This window comes from Pituophis catenifer, unplaced genomic scaffold, assembly GCF_029215685.1.
Source record: "Pituophis catenifer annectens isolate HBS135680 unplaced genomic scaffold, rPitCat1.0.hap2 SCAF_2, whole genome shotgun sequence".
Classification (NCBI taxonomy): Eukaryota; Metazoa; Chordata; class Lepidosauria; order Squamata; family Colubridae; genus Pituophis; species Pituophis catenifer.
In genome coordinates this window covers 132837003-132851704 of record NW_027256882.1, presented here as the reverse complement: position 1 = coordinate 132851704, position 14702 = coordinate 132837003, and the positions used below count along the sequence as shown (strand labels likewise).

Below are 14702 nucleotides of genomic sequence, written 5' to 3'. Positions count from 1 at the left end.
CCAGATGGCCATTTAGAACTCATAATTTTTATTTATAATTTTTAAGACACAAAGTCTTTTTCTCTGGCAATATGTTCCCTCTGTGGAAGCACATGGCAGCTATTGTGGTTTGAATATAGTACTGTTTTTAAATAAACAAGCAAAGGGCAGTGTAGAATTCACAAGCTTGTATGCACTCCTTCAGTGCAAGTAGGAGGAATGTTAAATTTTATTTTTTTTTTAAATGAAAGCAGTTAGTATGATTGTTTAGTAAGAAAATCTGAAAAGCTAATACTGCTATGGGCGTTAAAGTAACTCTAAATAGATTTCTGTTAATTGAGGATAAATTTCTCCTCCTTTGAATTCAACATCACAAACAGTGCAGTGAACAACAGATAGTCCTCACTTAATAACTGCCTCATTTAACAACCATTCAAAGGTACAACTATGTAAAAAATAGATTTATGACTATTTTTCACATTTATGACCATTCCGGCATCCCAAAATCATGTGGTCACTATTCGGACACTGATGCTGTTTATGATCATTGCAGTATCCCACAGTCAGATGATCACCATTACAATGCTTTGCAAACTGGCTTGTGAGAAGCAGAATTTAAAATAGAGAAGTAAAATTGCCAGTTGGGTTCATGTAATGTTTCACATTGTGACCACAACATTTAGCAATAGGGTTGCTGGTCCCAATTGTGGTGGCAGTTAAGAGAGATAGTTAACTATATATAGCAGAAGTTAAAAAGTAGGCAATTCCTGGCAAATAGATGGAGAAGAAATGGAGATAGTGACAGATTTTATTTTCCTGGGTTCCAAGGTCACTGCAGATGGGGATTATAGCCAAGAAATTAAAAGACGCTTCTTCCTGGGGATGAAAGCTATGGCAAATCTAGACAGCATACTAAAAAGCAGAGACATCACCCTACCAACAAAAGTGCGTATAGTCAAGGCTATGATTTTCCCAGTTGCAATGTATGGCTGTGAAAGTTGGACCATAAGGAAGGCTGAGTGCCCAAGAATTGAGGCCTTTCTGAACTGCCATATTTCTTCATAGTGAACTGGAAAATTGCAAATTCAATTGTTCATGCATGGAATTCCATGTTAAACATAAGCCACCAAAATGATTTCATTTGAAAATATTATTTTGATATCCAGATTCTCATACTGCAGTTGGTTTACACACTTAAGTTTCATTTGCTAAATATAAACTGGAGTGCAGGAAGTATCCATCCTTGACCCTTCTCTCTCTCTTAAGTCATGAAATGGCAGTATTTTTAACTTACATTACATATCCAGTTTCTGATTGATGTGATTTGTGGTGAATTGGCCCAGGGCAGAAAAAGAATTATGTCTGTTGAACAAATTTCACAAAGCAATCAGATTTATTGACATGGTAATTTATTTTAAAACATTAAATTGTACTCAACCCAGGAAATCTTTCTTTAATATTGTCCATGAAGTAAAGAATCATTGGAAATATAGCTACATTCTGGAGGGTTCTTTTAAAGTTAAGGTTAAATTTTTGCAGTATTGAACTCAACTGCATTATTAAATATTTATTAATCTATATCATCACATAACACCTAATCACATAATGTTGGAGCCCAACATTTCTGCTGCTAAGCGAGATAGTTTTTAAGTGAATTTTGCTCCATTTTACACCCTTTCTTGCCATAGTTGTTAAGTGAATCCCTGCAGTTGTAAGGTTATTAACACGGTTGTAAAGTGAATCTGCTTCCTCATTGACTTTGCTTGTCAGAAGGTCGCAAAAGGGGATCATATGACCTCCGGGCACTGCAACTGCCATAAATATGAGTCCGTTGCCAAGTATCCAAATTTTGATCATGTGACCTTGGGGATGCTGCAACGGTCATAAGTGTGAAAAATGGTCATAAATCACTTTTAACACTGAACGGTTGTAACCATTCACTCAACGAATGATTGTAAGTTGAAGACTACCTTGTGCAGGCATAATATACAGTAGATTTTGTCCTGCACTGGAATAGGGAGCCTAAAACCAAATCTTATTCAGCCTGAGTCCCATTTTTGTGGTGTTCAAAAACTGCTAAGATTGCATCATTGATTTTAGATACCAAAATACTGATTTTGGGTGGCATCATTTAGATGAATTACAGTCTCTGCAAAATTTGTCATACCTATTTTACATGGAAACTCTTTTTAGCTATACATTACTTTGATTGCATTTTAAGAGCCATGAAAAAGATTGCCTGCTGTAGTTTATATGTGTAATGGTGCATGGAGAATATTTAAATGTGCATTAGAATTGTTAGTTATTAAGTTATCTCATTGTTTATTCACTAGATAGCCACAATAAAACAATGAATTTATTGATGTATCTGGTTATTTATTTGCTTGAAATATTTATATGGCCAGCCATCTCAAAACAGTTCAATTCTGGGCAATGTGAGAAACAAAAAAAAGGGGGGGGATGGGTGGGTGGGAAATAAACAAAACAAACCTATCATTAAAACCAAATAAAACAGTAAACATAAATGGTAACATGATTGAGTCCATGATTCATGATTGAGTCCATGAAAATGGAGTGTCTACTTATTTTGGCCCAAAGGCTTGTGAGAAGAGCTAGATCTTAATGGCCTCCTTAAAGTATTATAGGATCGGGGCCAACTCTGGGCTGGAAGAAGATTATTTTAAAGGACAGGTACCATGACTGAGATTGCATGGCTCCTGGATCCTACTGATAGTCCTCAGATTATTTTCATTTTTTCAGGGACTGTTCTAAATTATGACGTCATTGAAAAATGAACTTAAAACAAGTGCTTGCACTTTCAACAGTCGAAGCATTCCTAAGATCATGTGATCAAAATTTGGGCACTTTGTGACCAGCCACACTTATGACTGCTGCATTGTCCCACAGTACATTTTCCTGCCCTGCCCGGACTGTCTCTGCTTCAACTCCCCACACACACACACACACACACATACACACTTCGCCTGTCTCCCTGGATGCAGAGTGAGCTTTGCAGAGCCAAGCACCAGTGTGGCCAGCAGTAGCACCACTTCCGCTGCATGCAAGCAATGGTGGGTGCAGCCTTGGAGGAGGCACATTGCGGGGTTCTCAACTGTGACTGCCCAAGAAGATGGCTCAGATGGGACACTCACCTATGTCACTCCATCTCTGCCCTTTTGCCCTTATGCAGCACCACAGAAATTTGCCTGTCCCACTTCCTTACTGATTTGATATCTATAACTGTCCATCTCAGCAAACCGCTCTGGGTGGCTTCATTTAGCATTAATTTACTGAAGGCTTTAATAACTTCTTCATCTATTCATTCTCTTCCTGATTTGCTTTAAATATACATCTTACAAGTGGCTGAATATCAATTCTTTTTTTAAAAAGAAACTTGCTAAAATGTCACATCAATTGTTTGCAGTTTCTACAAGTCCATTTTTCATTTCTAGAGGCCATGAAGCATCCCAATTTTTATTTCAAGCTGCTTTAGTTACGTATAAGTATTCTTAACTGTAAACATACAATGCCTACAGCTCAGTCTTTGCTTTAAAGATTACCCAAAGCAAACCAGCTCTTCCAGTCTTTCTCCTTGGTGCTGGGAGTACTATACTTTTGGCAAATAAATAAACAAAATACCAAAACTACTGTGAATATTCAAGTTGGAGGATTCCTATTTGCTTGGGTCTGTACTATGGGTATCATTTATATTTACAGAATGTAAAATTCAGATATTTGTATTCTTAATCCAAAGGAAAATGTTTTCCTCTCTGAAAAGCTGCATCATAAACAAAGAGTACTAGAGGAGTGAGTTTCAAGTACCTAGACAAGGTTGCACTATGGGGTGGGGTGGGATGGAGAGAGAATCCACTGACTGATTCCCCAAATCAGCTCCAGATATTGATAGGCACACCCTATGGCAGCTCTTTTCCTAATTAGTTAGTTTCACTCAAGCTTTTAATTTAACGATATGTAAAACTTTGCAAATGGTCTAGAGTTTCAAGAATATTGGTCTGGTTAGTCTAAAATGTTGAGTGCTTGAAATAGTCCTGCCTCGCCCAAATTCAAAAATTCAACCTGGAGCTGTTTTACTACATAGTGCTTCCAAGTACAGGTAGTCCTCAATGTATGACCATAATTGAGCCCAAAATTTATGTTGCTAAGTGAAAAATTTGTTAAGTGAGTTTTGCCCCATTTTACAATTTTTCTCATCACATTTGTTAAGTGAATCACTGCAGTTCTTAAATTAGTAACACAGTTGTTAAGTAAATCTGGTTTCCCCATTGACGACTGCTTGTCAGAAGGTCGCAAAAAGGGATCATATGATTCCAGGACACTGCAACCATCATAAATGTGAGCCAGTTGTTAAGTGTCTGAATTTTGATCACATGATCATGGGGATGCTGCAACAGTCATAAATGTGAAAAATGATCATAAGTCACTTTTTTCAGTGCTGTTGCAACTTCGAACAGTCACTAAATGAACTGTTGTAAGTCAAGGACTAACTCTATAGTCAGAACAGTGAACTTCAAACTTAGAGCTTTCAACCTCAAACTACTACAAATCCAGAAATTTGGGGTATCTCTAGCTTTATTAAAACATTTTCCTTCTTGAAATAATCTGTCTCCAAATGAAGGTGAGACAAATGTAAGAAATATAGCAACAATTGAATTGTGTTTGAATTATTTGAATTGTTTAAATCTTTCTAGAGTAATATAAAACTTTAAAAAAAATAAGTGCTATCTTTTGAATTTGACTGTTGCTGTTTGTTTTTTAAGATTCTGTCTTGTAGCTTATTTTGAGTGTTTTTCCACATTTTGTTGCTCTTGAATTTCTCCTTTTTAAGCATGTCCATATTATGGTCAGGCATATCTTTAAAACAATGGGACATTGATCTGTTCACTCAGGCATTCCCCCCTCCCCCCCCAGGCAAGGCCAAAAGCAGATACACCAACTGAAAGAGATTATCCTTTTAGTATGGTATCTCTCTGGTGGTGTTGCAGCATGTGGTCGGAGGGTGGGAGGGAGGCTGTATTTCTCTCCTAACCAGAGTGCCTTGTTCATGTCTAAGAACATGTATCCCAGCAACACAAGCAGCTGTCACTACCTAACGGCAGGGGAAACACTTGGGGATACTAAGAACACCTGTGATTCTATCTTGCAAAAATTCTCAGACCAATGAGCAACACAATGTGAAATTTAATTCCCTCATCTTGGTATGGCTTGTTGTAAAATTCTGCAGGGCCAGACATGTCTCAATTGTGAAGTTAGCTGATCAGCCAAGTTCAGCTGCCAGACAGGCTAGTTTCACCTGTGTTTTACCCAACTGGAAGCAATCCACTTGGTTCATACCTGAATGGGGTTCTTTAAGTAGGTAGGCCTTTCAGCCTGCCTCGTTCATTGGGGTAAACACAGGCTTGTGTGTGGCGGCAAAGCAATTGCCAAGATTTGATTTAAGGGCTGTATTTCTAAGGGCAGATTCAGAAAGCAACTTGTTTTTCTCATGGTTATAAAATGATTGTGTCACTTTTAGTGAGACTTGGGAGAAACAGTTCTGCCTATCCTTTCACTTGTCAGAAAGTTGGCCCCTCCCATGAGAAAACAACCAAATATGGAGTTCCTTGTTCTGAGAATAAAATATTCTTTCCCTAAATAAAAGCCAACTTGATGGCTCATAATCAGTCAGCAAATTGAGTTGGTGTATGTGTGTCTGTTTTTCACTTCTGTTTCATTGTTCCCTTTCTTCCACGCCCACTCCAGGTGTACCTGCTTCTGTCCTCTACTGGTACTTCATGTTCTAAGGTGCAAGCTTCTTGGTCTTTTTTATTTCTTCCCCAAATCTGAATATTTTTGCTTTTCCTTCAAACCACTACACCCCGCCACAGGGAGGCGGAACTGACTAGGTTCTGCCCCAGGCGCTTGATGGATACTGATAGGTTCCAGACGGAGCTTGGGCCATTCCCTGAGGCTCTGGCTGATGACCCAGCTGAAGATCTGGTGGCCGCCTGGGATAGGGCGGCTGCTGGAGCTTTGGACCATGTCATGCCTTTGCGGCCTCTGACCCGCCGCCAATCTCACTTAGCTCCCTGGTTCTCCGAGGAGCTGAGGGAGCTAAGCGCCGGAAAAGACACCTAGAGAGCAGTTGGAGGGCTCGCCTTTCCGAATCCAACCGAACACTGGTAAGGTCTCATATTAAGACCTATCTAGTGGCGATAAAAGCGCCACATTATTTTTCCGTTCTTATGGCGTCTGCAGATAACCGCCCAGCCGCCCTGTTCAGGGTGACCCGCTCCCTGCTCCATCCGGGAGCGCGGGAGGACCCCTTGGAGGGCAGGGCTGAGGATTTTGTGCAGTATCTGCATGACAAAGTTGCTCAAATTCGGGAAGGCCTGGACTCTGACTGAGTAGATACAGGCGGAGTGACGGAGACAGGTCTTGAGAGCGTTATCTGGGAGGAGTTTGACCCAGTGACCCCTGAAGACGTGGACAGGATTCTGGGTAGACTTAGCGCGGCCACATGTTTATTGGCCCTGTGTCCCTCCTGATTGGTGCTGGCTTCCCGGGAGGTTACACAAGGCTGGCTCCAGGGGGTTGTTAATGCTTCTTTGAGAGAGGGCTACTTTCCCGCTGCCTTGAAAGAGGCGGTGGTGAGGCCTCTCCTCAAGAAGCCCTCCTTGGACCCGGCTGTTTTAGCAAATTATCCAGTCTCCAACCTTCACTTTGTGACGAAGGTTGTTGAGAGTGTGGTGGCGTGACAGTTCCCCTAGTACCTGGATGAAGCGGTCTATCTTGATCCGTTCCAGTCGGGCTTCAGGCCTAGGCACAGCACAGAAACGGCATTGATCGCATTGGTTGATGATCTCTGGAGGGCTCGGGACGGGGCTGTTCCTCTGTCCTGGTCCTGTTAGACCTCTCAGCGGCTTTTGATACCATCGACCATGGTATCATGCTGCGCCAGTTGGAGGGGTTAGGGGTGGGGGGCATAGTTTTGTGGTGGTTCTCCTCCTTCCTCTCTGACCTGTCGCAGTTTGTGTTGACGGGGGCAGAGATCGATCCCGAGGTGCCTTGTATGTGGGGTGCCACAGGGGTCGGTCTTCTCGCCCCTTCTGTTCAACATTTATGTGAAGCCGCTGGGTGAGATCATCCGTGGTTTCGGGGTGAAGTACCATCAGTACACTGATGACACTCAGCTGTACATCTCCACCCCGGACCACCCCAATGATGCCTTTGACGTGATGTCCCGGTGTCTGGAGGCCGTACGAATCTGGATGGGGAGAAACAGGCTCAAGCTCAACCCATCCAAGACCGAGTGGCTGTGGCTTCCGGCGTCCCGATATAGTCAGTTGGTGCCATCTCTGACTATTGGGGGCGAGTCGTTGGCCCCCACAGAGAGGGCTCGCAACTTGGGTGTCCTGGATGCACAGCTGTCTTTAAAAGAGCATGTGACGGCCGTGGCCAGGGCGGCTTTTTATCAGGTTCGCCTGATTCACCAGTTGTGTCCCTTTCTGGATTGGGACTCCTTACGCACGGTCACTCATGCCCTCGTCACTTCCCGCCTGGACTACTGCAATGATCTCTACATGGAGCTCCCCTTGAAGAGCACCCGGAGGCTCCAACTGGTCCAGAATGTGGCCGTGCGGGTGATTATGGGAGCGTCATGGCGCTCCCATGTAACACCTCTCCTGCATGAGCTGCACTGGCTCCCGGTGGTCTTTCGGGTGCGGTTCAAGGTGTTGAGCGCTCCATGGCTTAGGGTCGGGATATTTACGGGACCGCCTTCTGCCGCCGAGAGCCTCCCACCAGCCAGTACACTGTCACAGAGAGGGGCTCCTCCGGGTGCCGTCGGCCAAACAATGCCGACTGTTGGCCCCCAGGGGGAGAGCTTTCTCTGTGGGAGCACCTGCCCTCTGGAATGAGCTTCCCCCGGAGATATGGACGATTCCGGACTTATGTACTTTCTGTCGGGCCCTCAAAACCTTTTTATTTCATCAAGTCGGGCTGACCTAATCTCTCCAATTGTGTATTTTAATTTGGATTTTTAATGGGGGATTTTAACTGTCAGGCCAAATTGTTTAATTCATTTTTAAATTGTTTTTATATTTTGTATTTGATGTTTCTTGCTTCTGCCTGTTCACCGCCCTGAGTCCTTCGGGAGAAGGGCGGTATATAAATTTAAATATTACATTAAATTAAATTAAATTAAATTTTATGCCCAAATAAATCTCATTTATCAGTGGCCATATTGGTTGTGCCACAAAGACTTGGAGTGCTATAAAATGTAGCTAATTATGTTTAAACTGAAAGCAAAGCACCATAAATAAAGTTATCCTCTTCTACACAGCTAAACAGACTTTCCTGAGGGTTAGGTGGACTCTCAAACAACTGTGTGTTGTTCAGGCTGGTAAAATCAGTGGAAATGAAATCTCTTCAAAGCTTTCTACTTGTGCAATAGGCTATGTGGACTCAACACATTAACATGTTTTTTTCTGAAACATGAAGCTTACAACAGGTGTACTTGCAGATAATAGAAACTGAGTAATGTTCATTGAATCCATAGTAGCAGAGTGTAGTTGAAAAAGATGCTTTGATAAAATTTATAACCTTTTATTTTCTTCAGTTATGTAATCAATGTTCATAAAATAAAAGTATGTCAGTTTTCAGCCAGGGATGATTTATTAAGCAGAATACAAAAAGCTGAATGCCAGAGAATACAAGGATGACCAAATGTTGTTTTCTAAAGTTCTGCACCTCTGTTTGCAATGTATACAGTAATCAGGACTTAGGTGTTGCTGCTTTCACTATATATATATAGCTTATTAATGCTCCATTTTATAGCGAAAGCCAGGAAAAATGACCTTTCATTTCTGCCATTCTATGCAATTGGCCTCTCATTTGTGAGTTCAATCTATGGTGTCCTTTCCAGCAAGCAACTTCTCAATGAAGGATAAGGACATCTTGGATGTTTTCCAGATTAAACTTTTTTTTTTAAATGCAAACTGAATGTTTTTATTTAAATCCAGACTTTCTACCAGACATTGCATAGAAGTACGGTGCTAATGCTGTGTTCCTTTTACAACTGCTGCATTCCTTTAACAGCCTCCATGGAAAATGTGATAAAATTGGATCAGCCATGTGACCGACCTATTTTATAACTATTAAGAGTTATGACCATAATGGGTGGGCTCCATTATGGTCATAACTTGGAGACTACCTATAGCACCCTGGAGAGACATTTCTGTATTTGTACATGTGCAGGTCTTTTGTCTGCCTCTTTTCAGACAGCCAATTATTGCAAGTAATTCTTGAAGGATATTGTCATGATAAGACAACTTGACTTTCTATTGTGCCCCATGAATCCTGTTTGGAAAAAGCTGAAATAGTTTCCAGTGGTGCTTCAGCTCAGCTGGAAACCTCTTCCACCTGCAGATATTCTGCATACATAAATGTAAGGGGTTGGCTCCATGACATGTGACAGCAGAGAATAGTTTTATTCTGCACAGTCCTGGTTATATCCATATTTTGGAAGATGTAAATTTGTCCATGGGGTCGCGATGGGTCGGACACGACTTCACAACTAACAACAACAACAAGTTTAGAGAATGCTGATCATGCTTTTAGGTTCTTATGAAACCAGAAATGTGACTGATTTGAAGCTGAACTTTACAAATTTTATCAGTCATGTCGTATTTTCATTGCTGCAAGGTTTCTAGCATTAAGAATAAAAAAACCACAATTGTTTCCTTCAGCAAGAGTATTTGCTGAGCCCGTCTATTTATGCCTCACAGTGATCATTATAGTAAATAAATAGTTCTGGAGTTTGTATATTTCCCAGATTGTTTTTTTTTTTTTAATGTTGCTATAGTGCAAATTATTTATTTATTGAGCATCAGCATATTTCCCAGATTGTTAATGTTGATGACACTATCAACCAAACAGCTTTATTGCTCATTTTGATAGTATAGAAATATGTTTCCAAAAGTTCTCGGCGTCTTGGCCATAATGGGGTTTGACTTAAACCCTTATTCTAAAAATCTTTCACTCTAGTTTGTGTTATTTGCTCCTAAATAGAGGGCTGCAAATGAATGGAAGAAAGATTAGATTACATTTTCAACATTGCAAATGGCAACACTTCTCTTAACATATACTTCATATTCCTGAAGAATCACTGATTCTTGTAAATGCAAGAGAAAGTATGTTTTACCATGTTTCCCTGAAAATAAGACCCTGTCTAATATTTTTTGAACCCCAAAATAAACGCTTGGCCTTATTTTCGGGGAGTCTTATTATTTTGGGGCACGTGGAGCAAGATGGGGTACCTCTTGCAGTCTTACCTGATTTCCAGCTCTGTCTCCCCAACCCTAACCAGAGGAAAAGGCAGGGACTGGCTGCACTTGCATTTAAATATTTTTGGGGAGGGCTTATTTTCAGGGGGGGGGTTATTTTAGCGTATGCGCTCAAAAGCCCGATTGGGCTTATTATCAGGGGATGTCTTATTTTCAGGGAAACAGGGTGCCTGTTTGTGCATATCCAATTTTTTTTTTTAATTCCACTCTCTCGCTGGTAAACCATGCTTAATGGCTTAGATATTGTGTTAATACAATCCTTGTGGCTTATTCACCAAGCTATGGGTAGGGGAAACTGGATTAGAGCAATGTTCAAACCAGGTTATATATTTTCCTACATATTTTGCTTTGCTTCTGAAATTGCTTTGCCTGTACTTTGGAATGCTGTTGTTAAGATTAACAATACCTATATGGACTAAAGGTCTAGCTATATAAGACCATATAATACATGTTTTTCTGGCCTGACATATTTACAGAGTAAAGGCAATGCTGTGCAGGATACTAGGTCTCCACTGTAGAAAATCACATAGCACATAGAAAATAATTTGTTAAAGTTAACATTAACAAGCTAAGTATGGAAGTTCTGGAAATAAAGGTTCTCAAGAGTGACTTTACTCAAGCCTGGTCTGGATGAATGGGGTAAACTTTGTGCTATCAATATTTTACAGTAAAAGGATTTTGAAGTGTATTTCTGAGCTAATATTCTAGGGGAAGTTCTTCTATAATGGCTTTAAGCATGATTAATGCAGACCTCAGATGTGTCTGAAGAAGTACTTTATTTCAATATTATATTGCTTGAGTCCAGATGTTATGAGTCCAGAGTTATGATGAAATTTGCTCTTATGTAAGTTCACATTTTTCACAGTTTTTTGTCTTCATGTATAATGTATATTGCTCGTTTATCTTTTTCTTTTCCACCAGACAGTTGAACATGGTTTTCCTCACCAGCCAAGTGCCCTGGGCTACAGTGCTTTTCTCCATCTTATGGCTATTGGGACCCGGGCAGGAGCCATCAAAATGTATCCTTTCAGTTGTTTATTTCTGAGAAAGTAGGTTAGTTACACACTTAGTAGATATAATACTTTAGACCAGAATCCCTAAAAATGCTATGGAGCCCAGAAATAGTATTTATCTATAATTCCTTTAAAGCAACTATTCCTTTTCTAAGGACTGTGGGGTAGCAGAACTCCTATGAATCACTTTTTAAAAACTTTAATCAAAGCACTGCACAGCCCTCATTCTTAGTCTGTAGATAGAACTTATTCAAAACATTTCTGCACATTATATTAGACTATAACAATAATAGCTCAGTTAAGATATTTGGTCTTCCTAAATATAGAACAGATTTCCCAGTTCTGTTCACAGTTTCCCTACCAGCAGGCTAAAGAATCAGAATTTAAAATATACTTGCTGGTCTTGTTCCTCCTCATCATATAAAGTATAATTGTGAACATGAATGGTACTAAGGTTATCTCTGTATTGCAAAATGGGTTGGGAGAGTAGGATGGAAAAATGCTAGCTTGCTTTAAATCGGTTATCTTTGAAATGGTGATAAGACATGAACCAGGATAACCTAATCACATTAGAACGGAGTCCTAGGACCTCAATTGTGCCACGTTAAGCTAGTTTCTCTCATGGGTAATGGAATGTGTAAATTCTTGTTTAGAGATTCAAGAATAGTGAATTAAAAAAAAATACTGCTTTAAAATTACTTCTCTTATATTTAGCCCCAATATATAAAATGCAATCCTTATCTCTGCGTCATGAAGCCAGTTAAATGTAGAAGAGTGGAGGAAATGGATGGCAAAGAGTCTAAATGCTTTCCCACATAATTGGCTTCTCTTTTGGAAATAGTTTATATAATTGGATCATCTGCATACCTGGATTTATGGATAGAAACAGGAGCCTCCTTGGGAACAAATAGGTTCCAGTCAATTCCATCTTGCTCATTTCTTAAAAAGGTGCATGTGATCAAGCCCCTCAAAAATTTAAAACTTAAAAACCTGTTAGAAAGTATAAGGAAAGGCTTTGAAAAGGGTCCTTTACTAGGGGATCTCATATAAATCAAGGAGTAAATTGCTATACTTCTGCTGTCTTCTCTTCAGACTAATGGAAATAGTCCTCAACTATTTAAACATATAAAAATGTTATTAGAAGAAGTATGGTCAGCCTTGAAAATTACAACAAAGAATGACTGTTTTCCTAAAATATAATTAATTGGTTCACGCTACATGTCAGTTGTAATAAATGTCTATTTCAATGCTATTGACCTCAATAGTGGTTCAGTTACGGTACTCCAGGAGTGGAATTCATGGGCTTGCACGAAGAGACCAACACTGTCATGCAGATACATTTCATTCCTGAACAGGTGAGTAAAACTAATGCAACCAAATTTGGTTTCCTCAGAGATAACGCAGTTACTCAATATTAAAATGAAAGTATTTTTAAACGTAACCTGCTATAGCACTGATGTAGCTGGTAACTCAGTATGATTCCTGAAGTGTTTGTGAACTGAGGTTTCATTTTATTCCCAGCTCCCCAATCTTACATATTAATTTAAAAGGAGACTTCGATTTTGGATCTTGGTTCCAGCAGAACCTGTTAGAGGGAGGATTCCAGCTTTGTGGTCTTCTTCCTTAAGTGTTTTGTTGCCAGTTTCCTGAGAGACCAAACTCTGCTTGATGCAGTTATTGGGAGGAAGGTTTTGAGAATCATGGACTGTACTGTCTCCTTTCCGTTCCACTTAACCATCCTGAAGTTAATTCAGACTCTTTATTCCATAGTTGCCTAAGCAGAAAAGGGAGATCAAATAGAATGCTTGCTACTTCCTGAAAACTGCCCTGTACAATTCAGTTAGTGTCTAATGATACCCTTTTAAGAATAATGTTTTTATGATGACCTAAATCATTATAAACTAGCCCAGAGTCGCTTAATAGAGAGGTGGTTGACATATAAATTTAATAAATAAATAAAAGTAGAGCTTGAACATACCCAATGGCAGTTTCAGTATTCTCTCCTTTAATGTGATTGATAGAGTTCTGCAGTAGATTGAACATGCTGCTGGTTAAATTTGTTCAGCTAGTGGAACATATCAATCTAAGCAATTTGTTAACATGTGCATTATGGTATACAGATAAAGCTTGCTTAATTTCCATTCAGTGTTGTGATAAACACTGAAAAAGGGACTTATGACCAGTCCTTGAAGTTCTGGCTATTATAGTGCAGTCATATGAACAAAATTCAGGCCCACCCACCCTTATGACCACTCTTTGGTTGTCTGCTTACCCACTGGCACTAGCTGTCCTTGCCTAGCCCTGAGTCTCACGGTACTGCATACCAGTTGTGATCTTCCTTCATATCATCATCTTTCACATTAATGCAGCTGGGCCTTCTCTTGTGCCCCATCTGAGGCTACTGAATGACAGCCAGACTCTTCCTTCATGTTCCACCAAGGGCTTGCTTTTGCCAAAGAAATCCAGTGCATGAAAGAAGGCCTCAGCTTCTGAGTTCTTTTGTACCACTGCAGTCAGCTCTTCTTTCATGTGCCTGGCTTTTTGTGTGTGAAAGAAGGCCCTGGGTGGAGCAGAATGGAGGCCCCAGAAAGGATGTGAAAGAAACCCTGGCTGCACTAGTCTGAAAGAAGACTCAGGCCAATATAGTAATAGTGCATAGTGTGGCATCAGGGCTAAGTGGCGGGGGTCAGCAGGCAGCCAAAAGGGCAGAATGGTGTGGGAAGAGAGGCATGTGGGTGAAGTTCAAAAGGAGGCAGAGGAGGCAGTCCTTATCAAGGCTTGGGGCTGGGAGGGACCAAGGCGGGAATAGTTTGGATCAGGGTGGGTCCTCATTTAACAATTTGTGGGAATCAGTTAATGACATCAATGGGGACTGCCATGATTGCCATTGTTAAGCAATGTTAACCAAGGTTTACCTGTATATCAGATGTATGATTAGACGAAGAAGAGCACAGCCCTCTTATTTTCTATATGGGACCCTCATCTGAATTAGGACTTTTGGGTTTATGGGAGAAGGAAATGATGTAAACATTTTCCCCAGTAACTTGCAGCCTGAAACTTCCTGCAGAATTTTTTTTAAAGCAACTATTAGTGCTAATGAAGGTTATCTCTTCTTAACCTTTATGTTTGGAGAAGAGCAGAACAGGAAGACAAGAGCTAAACATTTAAAAAGGCTAAATACCAGGGCTATGCATATATCTGAATTCAAAGGGTGATTCAAAATGTGCATGGCTGTATGCACTACAAATTGTTAAAACAAATGCTTTTTTTCATTAGATTGTGTGTTTTCAGTTTGATTAAACGATTGCCAACAGGTACAATGATATGTTCACCCACACACTCCAAATTTCCTTTTCCCCTTTGAATC

At 40.3% G+C, this 14702-nt stretch overlaps 1 protein-coding gene across 2 annotated transcripts in view; it reads left to right on the top strand.

The window, feature by feature from the left end:
- LLGL2 (LLGL scribble cell polarity complex component 2) overlaps positions 1-14702 on the top strand; it is a 71892-nt gene that overhangs the window by 12931 nt on the left and 44259 nt on the right. For both annotated transcript variants that reach the window (XM_070934624.1, XM_070934623.1), the window contains exons 3-4: positions 11244-11341; positions 12609-12690. In XM_070934624.1, coding sequence (XP_070790725.1) covers positions 11244-11341; positions 12609-12690 — 180 coding nt within the window. The remainder of the gene's footprint in view (positions 1-11243; positions 11342-12608; positions 12691-14702) is intronic.